Consider the following 12,819-nt stretch of genomic DNA (forward strand, 5'->3'; position numbering starts at 1 on the left):
TATCCTAGATTCCTGCAAGGCTAGACTAAATTGCCTGTCCATAAATATACATGGTCTTTTCTTTGTTTTTTCCCTCTGAACATTTCTTTCTTTTTGGAATGACTCAGTGGCTATCTCTACCTAACAAAGTTGTATGCATTTTTCACAGACCAGAGCAGATAGTGATGCTCTCATAAATTCTTTCTTTTCTGAATGTTGTATCCAGAAAATGATGGCTTCCTTTCTCATGTTTGAATAGCATTTCATTCTACTATATTCGTGGCATTAATTATGTACTGCCTCATATGTTTAGGTATTCCAGTCCAAATCTGTCCTTTTCTAACAGGTTGTGAATTACTTCATGATAGGGAGGGAATGCATCTAATTCATCTTTGCATTCATACATTGTATAGCTCAATACTAGCACAAAACTGGTGCTTGCTAAACGTCTGTCATATGAATGAATGAATAAGTAAATGCATTAAAAGACTGCCTTGTGTTTGTAACACACCAGTGTTTAAGGACCTTTCTTAAAATCAGTTATAGTTAGAATATCTTCTAATAAGATTTTATGATGTATTAAGGGCAGTTAAAATTGTTTTTACTAAACAGGAAAGGAAATAATGAGCTTAGAAAGAATGAAAAATGAAATGAAACCTAACAAATACTGAGAATTTCTGAATATTATTCACTTGCTAAATACCTTGCTAATTGCTATTTCAGTGAATCCTCATAATATTATCATGTGGTGAGATTATCCTGATTTTACAGATAGCGAGACTCATATAAGATAAGAGACTCAGACAGCTTACTGACTTACCTCAGGACACACCTGGACAACCTCTGAACCTCTGGTATTCTGCTTCTCCAAGGACTAAGATGATTTGCATGCCTTATATTATTTATATACTTTTAAAAAAGATTTTTGACAGTAGCCCATCCAATTTACAATTATGGAAACTAGGAATGTGAGAGTAGGAACCCAAAACCTGTGCTAGATCCGTCCACTACATTGTGCCGCCTCAAGTTGTCACCTGGAGCTCCAACTTGCTCTTTGCCTATAACAGCAAACCTTTCCTTATTCCTGGTGTCCTACTCTACATGAATGGGGGCCGTAAAATGACCAGCAACTGATTTTGTTGCTATCTTAAAAATTATCATATAATGCAGGTACGTTATTTTAAATAGTGAAATAGTTTTATAAAATGTATAAGAATATTCTGACCCAGCAATCCCAATCTTATACCAGTTTTAACCTTGGGTAAAATTACCCAGCAGAGATACATAATGTATTCGCCAAAAGACCCAAACAAGAATATGTGTGGCAGTACCGTTCCCCATATCATATCTTTATTATACCATAACATATTCATTATATTCAGTGGAATATAATGCAGCAATGAAATTGAACAAACTAAAATGCCATAAACAATAGGGAGAATCTCACAGATAAAATGTTGTAAGACAGAAACCTAATACATTTATGAGATTCAACTTATGTAAATTTTATTATTATTTTAAGTTTCTAACATTATTTAGGAGAGACAGAGTGTGAGTGGGAGAGGGGTAGAGAGATGGAGAATTCCAAGCAGGCTCTGTGCTGTGAGCACCTAACCCAACGCAGGGCTCGAACTCAGGAGACTGAGATCATGACCTGAGCTGAAATCAAGAGTCAGACGCTTCACCAACTGATCTACCCAGGTGCCCCTCAATTTATGTCAAATTAAAAACAGGCAAAATAATCTATTGGGTCAGAATTCTGAAGAGCAGTTACTCTTGATGGGAGATGATCAGTGACCAGAAGACCCATAGAGCAACTTCTGATAATGTTCTATTTCATGCCCTCGATGATAGTTGCAAGGCATTTCACTTTGGAAAATCACTGACCACTACTTTGGATATTCCAATTTTCAAGATATATATTATACCTAAATAAAATTTCTATGAGAAATGAAGACTCAATAGAAAATATATCTTTGAGGGGCGCCTGGGTGGCGCAGTCGGTTAAGCGTCCGACTTCAGCCAGGTCACGATCTCGCGGTCCGTGAGTTCGAGCCCCGCGTCAGGCTCTGGGCTGATGGCTCAGAGACTGGAGCCTGTTTCCGATTCTGTGTCTCCCTCTCTCTCTGCCCCAATCCCGTTCATGCTCTGTCTCTCTCTGTCCCAAAAATAAATAAACGTTGAAAAAAAAAATTTTTTTAAAAAAAAGAAAATATATCTTTGAAGTAACTTTGTCATATCATATTCTTTGTTACCTCCAAGCTCTGTGTTGGTAAAACTCTATCTAACGAAAGGAAATGACTTCAACATATAATCAAAGTTGATTTTAAAATAAATTCTTAAGCTTTCTGATAAATAAAATAAACTCTTTGCAATTGACATGATTGATAGGTCTTAGATAACTCTGCTGAACAAATTGTAAATCTGTATCTTGGGAGAGCTATGATTTCATTCAGAAGAGTAGATACATTTCTGATGGCCCCACTTGCAGTATTATTTAGATTTATCAAGTCTTTCATCTACTGAGTCTTGTATAAACTACATTGTAGCATTGCGCTGATTTCTAGTCACATGTATGAAGATGTTTGCTGTTCCACTTAAGAATTGCTATTTTTGTAAGACTGTCTTTTCCCCTTTTCCTTGACATTTCTCAGCATGCTTTATAAAATGTAAATTAGCAGATCAAATATAGACGATCTGAAGTGGCTTTTTGTTCTTAAAATCCATGGGGAAATGTATTTAATTTCATTGGAGTGCAACATCTGTTTATTTGTCTAAGGTTTGTCAACTTATTGGTTGAAAACATTATGTGGCCTCTGTTTGCTCCTATCCCTGAACACATTTCACAGCAAAGTAAACTAATGCTCATGAGAAACACACTAGCTGAAAGCACAGGCAAAAATACCCATGTATTTTGATTTTCCAATCCCGAGCACTTTGTTTTAAAATGGTAGCAAAGGCTGACTATTTTTACAATGACCAAAGAATTGTTTTAAATGTTTTTTCTTAGCATAAGAGACTGTTAAAAACTGAGAACAAACTGAGGGTTGATGGGGGGTGGGGGGGAGGAGAGGGTGGGTGATGGGTATTGAGGAGGGCACCTTTTGGGATGAGCACTGGGTGTTGTATGGAAACCAATTTGTCAATAAATTTCAGGAAAAAAAATGTTTTTTCTTATATAAATGAAATTATTTGTGAAAAATCAGAAGCAACAGGGCACCTGGGTGGCTAAGTCAGTTAAGCATCTGACTCTTGGTTTCAGCTCAGGTCATAATCTTTCAGTTCATGAGATGGAGCCCCAGTTGGGCTCTGTGCTGATGGTGTAGAGTCTGCTTTGGATTCTCTCTGTCTCTCTGCTCCTCCCCCACTATGTTTTTTTTTTTTCTCTCTCTCTCTCTCTCTCAAAATAAATACACTTAAAAAAAAAAAAAGAAATCAGAAGCATCAAGTATAACTTTCCTGAATTTTTAAAGGGTATTTAAGGGTCATATGCTGGGTTTTCAGGAATCAGACTCTGAGACAGAATTTAGAATACAGGCAATTTATTAACAAGTGCTTTCTGGAATAACACTTGTGAGGGTAAGGGATGCAGGACTGGGAGGAGGGAGAAACTGAACTGGTGACTTAGTTTAATGGGAGCTGCAGCTGACCCTATGGGTTGCTCTGGTGCTGGCCTTCCCCTTAGAGTTTTCCCAAAGGAGGCAAGGGAGGTGGGTTTCTGGACTTTGTCTCAAGTATGATGCAGGCTGCCCCTGCAAAGTGGGGTGTAATCTTGGGCAAGCAACTTCTTTGGCTGAGAGCAATTCCTGGAAGGATAAAGATTTACTTACATTTCTAGTATTTTATTACCTGATGGAACATAAGTATTTGTTTGACCTTGGTTCCCCTTTCCATTTTCAACCTGTGTTTTCTTCTGTAAAGTGCTAGAGGAAAGGCGAGGAAGCAGAAATGGGAGGGATATAGATCAAAACAGGTGACCTCTAAGATTACATTAGTTATAAAATTCTGATAATTAAATGTATGAGAGTTTATTGGGCAGGAGCCTCCTGAATTTCATTTTTTTCTGTTTCCCTGTACATCTTTAAGGGGAAAAAAATGCAATCCCATCTTTTTTAAGGGAAAAAAAAGTCTGAAAAAGTGGCCTGAAAGTATCTAGTAAAAAGACTAAGGCAAAGGAAGGCATACAGTTTTGCTTTTGTGATAGCTTAGAAGCTGCTTATGACCACTGGTTTGGGGCTTTCTAGAACATTCACTGTGAAAGCCAACTCTTTTTTTCCCCACTCCCACCATCTGCTTTAGTAACTTTACTGCAGAACTCAAACAATGGGTTGGAGAAGCTATTGAGAAGTGAAGAAGCAGATTTTAAAAACTAGAATTCTGTTGGCTTGAGGTGCTGTACTACCAGAAGTCCATCTTTTACTGATATGAAGATCATTCCAACCCCTAAAACATTTGATTCCGACTCAGAATCCTTGCCTGAACCTTGCATTCATGGTGTAAGAAGCCAGTATCCTAACACTGATCCCAGCTTGACAGGTTCTAGAACGGGACATTCATTCTATCACCCTGCAGCCCCTGTGAATGCCTACATCCAACCAAGAATGCTTTCCTAGGATTACTGAGCGCAAACAATCTTAAGATCTGTTGGATCCCTGGAGATTGATAACAATAACCAGCTTTTTCAAAAGGCTGACCCCTGACGCTCCTCTCTTCTGTACTAAGGAAGATCTCTCAAATCCTCATAGCCACTCCACAAAGTTGATACTATTATCATCTCCACTTTACAAAGAGAAAACTAAGAAATAGTGACCTTAAATCACTTGCCAAGCTAATGAGCAATTATCCATTACCTCCAAAATGAAGCAACATAAAACAAGAACTCATTTTCTCAACAGCTTCTATCATGTCCACAGGTTTTCCAGCATGTCCTCAAGACATGACTCCTGGCTTCCCCCAGAGGGAGTGATCTAAAAGAGAGAGGATAATCTTTTTTTTTTTTTTAGTTTATTTATTTATTGAGAGAGAGAGAGAGAGAGAGAGAGCAACCAGGGGGACAGAGAGAGAGGGAGAGAAAATCCCAAGCAGGCTCCACACTGTCAGCACAGAGCCTGACACAGGGCTCAATCTCATAAACCATGAGATCACGGCCTGAGCCGAGATCAAGAGTTGGATGCTTAACCACCTGAGCCACCCAGGCGCCCTCAAAGACAATCTTTTTAAACCTGATTTGGGAAGTGGAATTTCTTCTGCATTTCTATAACATTCCATTGGTCACCAGACCAACCCTGGTGAAATGTGGCAGGGAACTCCCCAAAGATGTGAATATCACAGTGATACTCAATGGGAGGCATCTTAGATACTGGCTGTGACACCTACTCAGTGCTTAAGTGGCAGAACTAGATAATGAACCCAGGCAGTTTGACCTCAGTGCTTGGGCTCTTTAGCATGATATGGAGAATAACTACAGAACACATATTTGTGAATGTTCACACTTTTCCTAAAGAGGACTTTGGTGGGCTTTTGGTGGACTTTTTCGTGTATATTCCATGAAAAGTGTTTGCCAATGGACGCCTGAAAATGTGAAGGAGATAAAAAAAAATATTTATCAAGGGCCATAGGCACTAAATTTCCAAATAGTCCAGCTGATATATCGGTCATTGCAGAAAAGACGTGGTAAGGAGAGGCAGAATGAGAAATCATTTCACATAAATTCTTTTCACTTCAAAATATTATCTTTACTCTTATTTTTCTGCCTCTCCTCTTCAACACCTCTCTCAACTATGTCAAGTACCATGTTGAAAAATACCTACAGAGGGCTTTATTTATTAAAATTGTAGCTTAAAAAAATCTCTACTTTAGATTTCCTATAGGTTGTGTTTATTGCTAACATTTTTAAGAATGTTGTAAAAGCTTTCAGATATCAGTGTGCCCTGTTCAGAGAGCTAAGTAATTTGGTGAGGAAATTTCAACTTGAAAAATCTTTGTGCATCAGTGTGAGATATAAATTCACTTGTCAGCAAGCTGTGTCAGAGCAGATTTCTTGTCATCTTTGGCCACAGAGCAGAGATTTATTGAAAATTCTTGATAATATCGCTCTCCGAGTTGTTTTACATAAACATAGTGCAGCGAATGCTTTGAACTATAGTGTGAATAAGAAAGAGAGAGAGAGAGAGAGAGAGAGACAGAGGCAGAGACAGAGAATGTGTGTGTGGATGTGGATGTGTGTTTCTGGCTTTTAAAACTGACACGTAGCAGAAAAATACTAAAAAGCATTTCAATACATTGTGTTGTATCCAACTTACTTTAGAATGATCATTTCTGCAACAACTGTGTTATAAGTAGGTGTAGACTTCTGTGCCCTTTTAGAAATGAATCATGAATCAAAATACTTAAGAACCAAAGCTTTGGAATACAGACTATATTCTATGTCAGGGAATAGAACTATGGGAATTGCTGAAATGCAGAAACATACAATAGGTTTATTATTTTTTAAAGAATTATTATTTGCAAGCCATTTGTACCCAGGTCAGTAGTGAAAATGCAAAACTCTTAGAAAGGAAAATTTCTTTCTTCAATAATGAAAGACTTGGAACTGCAATATAAATTTAATCTCTTGGGTTCTCTCAGCTCTCTGATTTTATATTCTGTGGCTTGCCAAATTATTTTTTGTTTCTCCATTCAAATTTATTCAGCTCCAACCAAGAGATATGTATGAAATTCTTTTTCTAAGTGTATTATAAGATATTGGTTAAGTTCAAATAATAATATTGATAAGGAAATGTGCACAATTTGTGGAGTGGGTACCTTCTATGTATCTAAGCAAAACTATCATTGTCACATTTATTTATGGGTAAAAATTGTCAACACAGGGATAGCTTTACAACCTGGCAATCTATATTAATGACTATGCAGTGATCCCATTTGATCAGTAAGATAGATGATATCATTAAATTGACTACCTGGGAGACTGAGAGTTTAAGTTTTCCGAAAATAGACATTATATTATTGTATGGTTCTTATTTACAAATGTGTTCAAGTCTATTATCACTACCATTATTACTATAGTAACTATAAACCGTAAGAAACTAAATAATACATCAAACCACTTAAAAAGTCTCCAGTGGGTTGAAATGACAGATTTTTAAATATTACTTCTAGAAAATCCTTCTTATTAACTCACTTGAAAAATAAGAAGTATCTACCAGTATAGTGTGAGAGACACAAAGATTACAAAATTATAACCTCTTTTCTTTAAGGAATTTATAGTCATTTTAGCTGATATCTGGCTTGAATCTCTGATTCTTTTTACCATTTTCTCTGTCATTTTTTTTCTTTTTCTTCTTTTCGAGTCTGTTCATGTGTTTGTATATCCCAATTTACTCTTTCTAAAGTATCTTTATAAGACATTGTGCTGTAAACCACTTATTCTCAAATTTTCATTCAGTTCGTCCCAAAACTAATTTGAAAACTTTATATCACCTGAAACATTCTGAATTTAACGTTTAAAAGAGTTTGTTGTAAATACCTGTGAAAAATGTACTTTTTTCATATACCACTCTCTTAAATAAATTCAAATGTATAAAAATTATATCAGTTTGATATCCACCACCATCCATTTACAAAATATGTGAGGAAGCTTCTCTTTCACTGACAAAAATTTACACTTGTTTCCCCTTGAACTAGTACCTGCGATTTAATTTCCCTACAGAATAATATACAAATGCCATATATCTTTATGTCTTTTATTGATCATCTATCTTACTTCTTTGCAACATAATATTTCTATAAACTGAAATTATATGTTATTTTATAGACGTATGTGAGCATAAGTTTTCAACTGCTGGGTTTTTTTCTTCTGGATTGAGTTAACACTACAATTAGTATTTCTGTACAATTGTGTGTAAAGAAAGACTTTATTAGAATTCTATCACTTAATGACATGAATGAGGCTTTTTCCATACACGTACTGCATACATCTGTGGATTAATGTTACTTTTTGCATAAACTCTATTCCAATATTTTTTTAATTTATCTGAACACTATGAAACTTTGTTTGCATTTATGTGTGGGTGACTGTTACAATGAGATTTTTATAGCAGTCACTCAATGATTTGAACTTCCAAATTATAGGTCAGAATCCCATACTTTTAATTCTCACCTGAAGTTATTTTTTATAATGTTTCAAGTAACAACTAGATATTGTCCTCCAATTATACTGCAAGTATAAATTTTAGAAACTGCCTGACTTTCAAAAGTATTTGTTACTCATTCAAGTTATTTACTTCATCATTTTTAAGAGATGCACCTATAAAAAGCTTTACCAAGTCTTACAGAGTAATTATAAAATACATCTGCAAACTTTTTTCACTAGGAGGTACTTTACATAATACAATATATTAAGACAGGATTTGAAGCATTGAAATATCACTTATACCATTACAATATAATTCTTTGAAAAATGTTTTTATTAAAATCTATACAGTTTTTAATTCAATTTGTGGAAAACACCCATCACTTCACCTATTTAAAAGAATTAGTCTTATTGTGAAACCAATTTTTTTTTTATTTTTCAATTCAAATAAGCCTGTTAATATGCATTTCAAGGAGCATTATAAATACACTCAGAAATAAATTCCAGAATGTAATTTTAAAAGCTATTTTACTAGAAGCAGCCCTTTTGATTTAAAATTCTGTATATTTAATATAATTAATCTGCATTTTAGGTTAAAAAATATGCTTTAAATCTACACGTTGTTTGTAACTAACTCAAAATAATACAAAGTAATCTGTATCAATGATTATGAAGTTACTTATGTAAGAGGAATATGATAAAGAGAAAGCTTTTTCTTTGGTAAATATGTATGCACATGCATGTTGAACTCCAGGATTGGCATTAGGGTGTGATCAAATAAAACTAATGCATATAATAGAAACAACTTGAGTAATGTAATGGACAAAAATATACTGCTGAAGATCATTCCAGGAGCTGGCTTAAAATTTTATTTTTTATTAAAAAGAGGTAGGAAATACTAAACATTTTCTAAGATAATATAAGATGAAGATTGACTACAATTAGAATAAATATTTTATGTGATATAATTTAATAGATATTGAATAATGGAATTGAATAATGCTTAATACACCTAGGAAATATTGTGTAAGATATTGGTCTGTGGGTTTAAGCCAGTATAAGTAAAAAATGTTTGGTGTTCCCAGACAACATTTAGTTATATTTAAATTAATGTGTCATTAAGCTGTACCGTTTTGCTATTTGAAGACATTTTCTATTTAAATAAAAATCCTAAGTATGATTATGAGATTATACCTGTAAATACCTGATCATCTCTCAAGAGCATTACATCTTTCACAGAATTAACATAAAATTCCCATTTCCTTAGCCCACTTTACCCAATATATTCAGTTTCTGAACAACCGAACATTTCTTGGGTTCTTGCTTAGGAGAAAATAAAAGACAAAACAAAAAAAAACAAAAACAAAAAAACCCACCAGGAAGCCTTAATGTGCTTTTATAGTAACTTGATTCATTGTTTCTTTCTTTGAAACCATAGGAAATTTTGGGGGCGCCTGGGTGACTCAGTCAGTTGAGCATCTGATTACTGATTTCAGCTCAGGTTATGATCTCCTAGTCGTGAGATCTTGCCCCGAGTCAGGCTCTATGCTAAGTGCAGAGCCTGCTTGAGATTCTTTCTCCCTCTACCTCTGCCGCTCCCCTGTTCCCTCACTCTCTGAAAAAAAAAAAAATTAACTGATACCGTGGGAAGTTTGACATCTCAGAGTAATGTTCTATAGTAAGGTGCTGGAGGCGTGAGCTTTTTAAAAGAGAGACTTTGTGGAAAGAGAGGTAAGTAAAGGAACCTATAAGATACTATGAAGAGCATGCATGGATTTGAAGATGGGAAAGTTTAGCCATTTCCTTTCTGCTTCGTAGGTGACAACATAAGATAAATAATAATAAAAACAACATCTTTGTTTTTGCAGCTGTCGTGAGTGCCATCCCTGTGCCAACCCTGGAAAGCGCCCAGTACCCAGGAATCCTTCCATCTCCCACGTGTGGATACCCCCACCCACAGTTCACCCTCCGGCCTGTGCCATTCCCAACATTGTCTGTGGACCGAGGTTTTGGAGCAGGAAAAAGTCAGTGTGATGCATTTTCCTTTCTTTTTATGAAGAACGAATGAATAATAACCAAGGATGTCTTGTTAAATGTATAGCATTCTGACATTATCATCCCTTGGAAAAATTGACTTTCCTCTGCCCTGGGCCAGAATCAGAGCACAGTCAGTCCTTCGGATCCTACCACATGCTTTTAAACTGATTCTCTAGGAGTCTTTCCACAGTACGCTCCGCAGACAATATGGGAAGTTGTGTGGAAACAAAGGTTAACCAGTTCAGTAAAACAATGAAGTGCCAGGTGCTTGAAATTAATACATGCTGTCAACTAGGAAGTTAATAATCGAGTGACTATATTCCAGCATGTTCTTGTGTAAGTGTCTGTTGGATGTATTTAAAGGTGTCTCACTGATTCCTGATGAACCAGTACTTAGATGAATGCTTTAGCTTTCTTTGGTTAAATCGGTTAAGCAATAGCGTTTCATGTTTAAGTAATGATTGTTGGAGAAAGAGATTTCCAGAGTAGTATTTCATTTGTTTTTGTTTGTTTGTTTTTCTGGTTTTAATAAGATAGAGTTGACTTATAACATTATGTAAATTTAAGGAATACATTGTGTTGATTTGAGATACTTATTTATTGCAAAATGATTACCACCATAAAGTTAGCTAATACCCCCCTCATGTCACATAAGAATGGTTCCCTTTTGTAATGAGAATGTTTTAAATCTACTTTCTTGCTTTCAGGTATATAATACAGTATTATTAGTTATAATCACTATGCTGTACATTAGATGCCCAGAACTTAATCATCTTATGACTGGAAGTTTGTACTCTTTGACCAACATCTCTCTTTTTCTCTCTATCCCCCCAGCCCCAGGTAACCACCATTCTAGTCTCTTTTTTTATGAGTTTGTCTTTTTTAGACTCTACATGTAAGTGGTATCATTTAGTATTTGTCTTTCTGTGCCTGATTTATTTCACTTAGGATAATGCCTGCAAGGTCCATCCAGATTGCTGCAAAAAAGTGTCCTTGTTTCTCAAGGCTGAGTAATATTCCATTGTATATAGGCCACATCTTCTTTAACCATTCATCCACTGATAGACACTTAGGTTGTTTCCATATCTTGGCTATTGTGAATAATTCTACAATGAGCATGGGAGTATGTACGTCTTTTTGACAGTACATTTCCTTTGGATATATACCCAGAAGTGAGATTGCTGGATCATTTCCTTTGGATATATACCCAGAAGTGAGATTGCTGGATCATATAGTAGTTCTATTTTTAATTTTTTTAGGAACCTTTATGCTGTTTTCCATAGTAGCTGCACCAATTACCTTTTCACCAACAGTGCACAAGAGTTCTCTATTCTCCACATCCTTTCCAACAATGATCTCTTGTCTTTTTGACAATAGCCATTGTAACAGGTATGAGGTGATATCTCATTGTGGTTTTGATTTGCATTTCCCTGATGATTAGTAAGGTCACATAGTTTGACATATGTGTGAATACACATATATGTGTATTTTCACATATTTGTTGACCATTCACATGTCTTCTTTGGAAAAATGTGTATTCAGTGCTTCTGCTCATTTTAATCTAATTTTTTGCTATTGTATTGCATGAATTTGTTATATATTTCAGACATTAACCCCTTATCAGAAATGCAGTTTGCAAATATTTTCTCCCATCCCATAGGTTGACTTTTCTTTTGTTGATGGTTTTCTTTGCTGTACAGAAGCTTTTTAATTTGATGCAATCTCATCAGTTTATTTTTGCTTTTGTTGCCTTTGCTTTTTGGTGTCAAATCCAAAAAGTCATTGCCAAAATCAATGTCAAGGAGCTCACGCCCTTTGTTTTCTTCTAGGAATTTTACAGTTTTAGGTCTTAAGGTCAAGTGTTTAAAACATTTGAGTTCATTTTTGTGTACAGCATAAGAAATCCAGTTTCATTCTTTTGCATGTGGCAATTCAGTTTTCTCAGTGCCATTTATTGAAGATTATTGCCCCACCATATATCCTTAGCTCTTTGGCATAAATTAATTGATCATATATGCATAGATTTATTTCCAGGCTCTTCATTCTGTTCCATTAATCTGTGTGCCCATTTTTATGCCTGTACCATACTGTTTGACTATCATATCCTTGTAATGTAGTTTGAAATCAGAAAGCGTGATACCTCTAGCTTGCTCTTCTTATCAATATTGTTTTGGGATCTTTTGTAGTTCCATTCACATTTTGGGATTGTTTGTTCTATTTCTGTGAAAAATGCCATTGGGATTTTGATAGAATTGCATTGAATCTGAGATCACTTTGGGTAGTGCAGAAATTTTTAACAATATTAGTTCTTTCTACCCATGAGCATAGTCATTTCTACCCATGACTATCTTTCCTTTTATTTATGTCTTCTGAAATTTCTTTTGTCAGTGTCTTATAGTTTTCAATGTACAGATCTGTAACCTGCTTGGTTAAATTTATTCCTAAGTGCTTTTTTTCTTTTTGATACAACTGTAAATGAGATTGTTTTCTTAATTTCTCTTTCTGATAGCTCATTGTTAGCATATAGAAATGCAACTGATTTTTGAATATTGATTTTATATCCTAAAGATAGTATTTAATTTGTTTTAAAGAAAGTAGGTATGGAGAGAGATTCTCAATCTATTGTATACACCCTGGTGGTTTCTCCTATACCATTTGACTGTTTTTCTTTT

The 12,819-nt window shown here is 35.2% G+C and overlaps 1 protein-coding gene across 4 annotated transcripts in view; it reads left to right on the plus strand.

Annotated features, from left to right (window-relative positions):
* DCC (DCC netrin 1 receptor) overlaps window positions 1-12,819 on the plus strand; it is a 1,143,392-nt gene that overhangs the window by 1,089,889 nt on the left and 40,684 nt on the right. For all 4 annotated transcript variants that reach the window (XM_043558863.1, XM_043558864.1, XM_043558865.1 and 1 more), the window contains one exon: window positions 9,979-10,134. In XM_043558863.1, the coding sequence (XP_043414798.1) occupies window positions 9,979-10,134 (156 nt within the window). The remainder of the gene's footprint in view (window positions 1-9,978; window positions 10,135-12,819) is intronic.

This window comes from Prionailurus bengalensis, chromosome D3 (genome assembly GCF_016509475.1).
Source record: "Prionailurus bengalensis isolate Pbe53 chromosome D3, Fcat_Pben_1.1_paternal_pri, whole genome shotgun sequence".
NCBI lineage: Eukaryota > Metazoa > Chordata > Mammalia > Carnivora > Felidae > Prionailurus > Prionailurus bengalensis.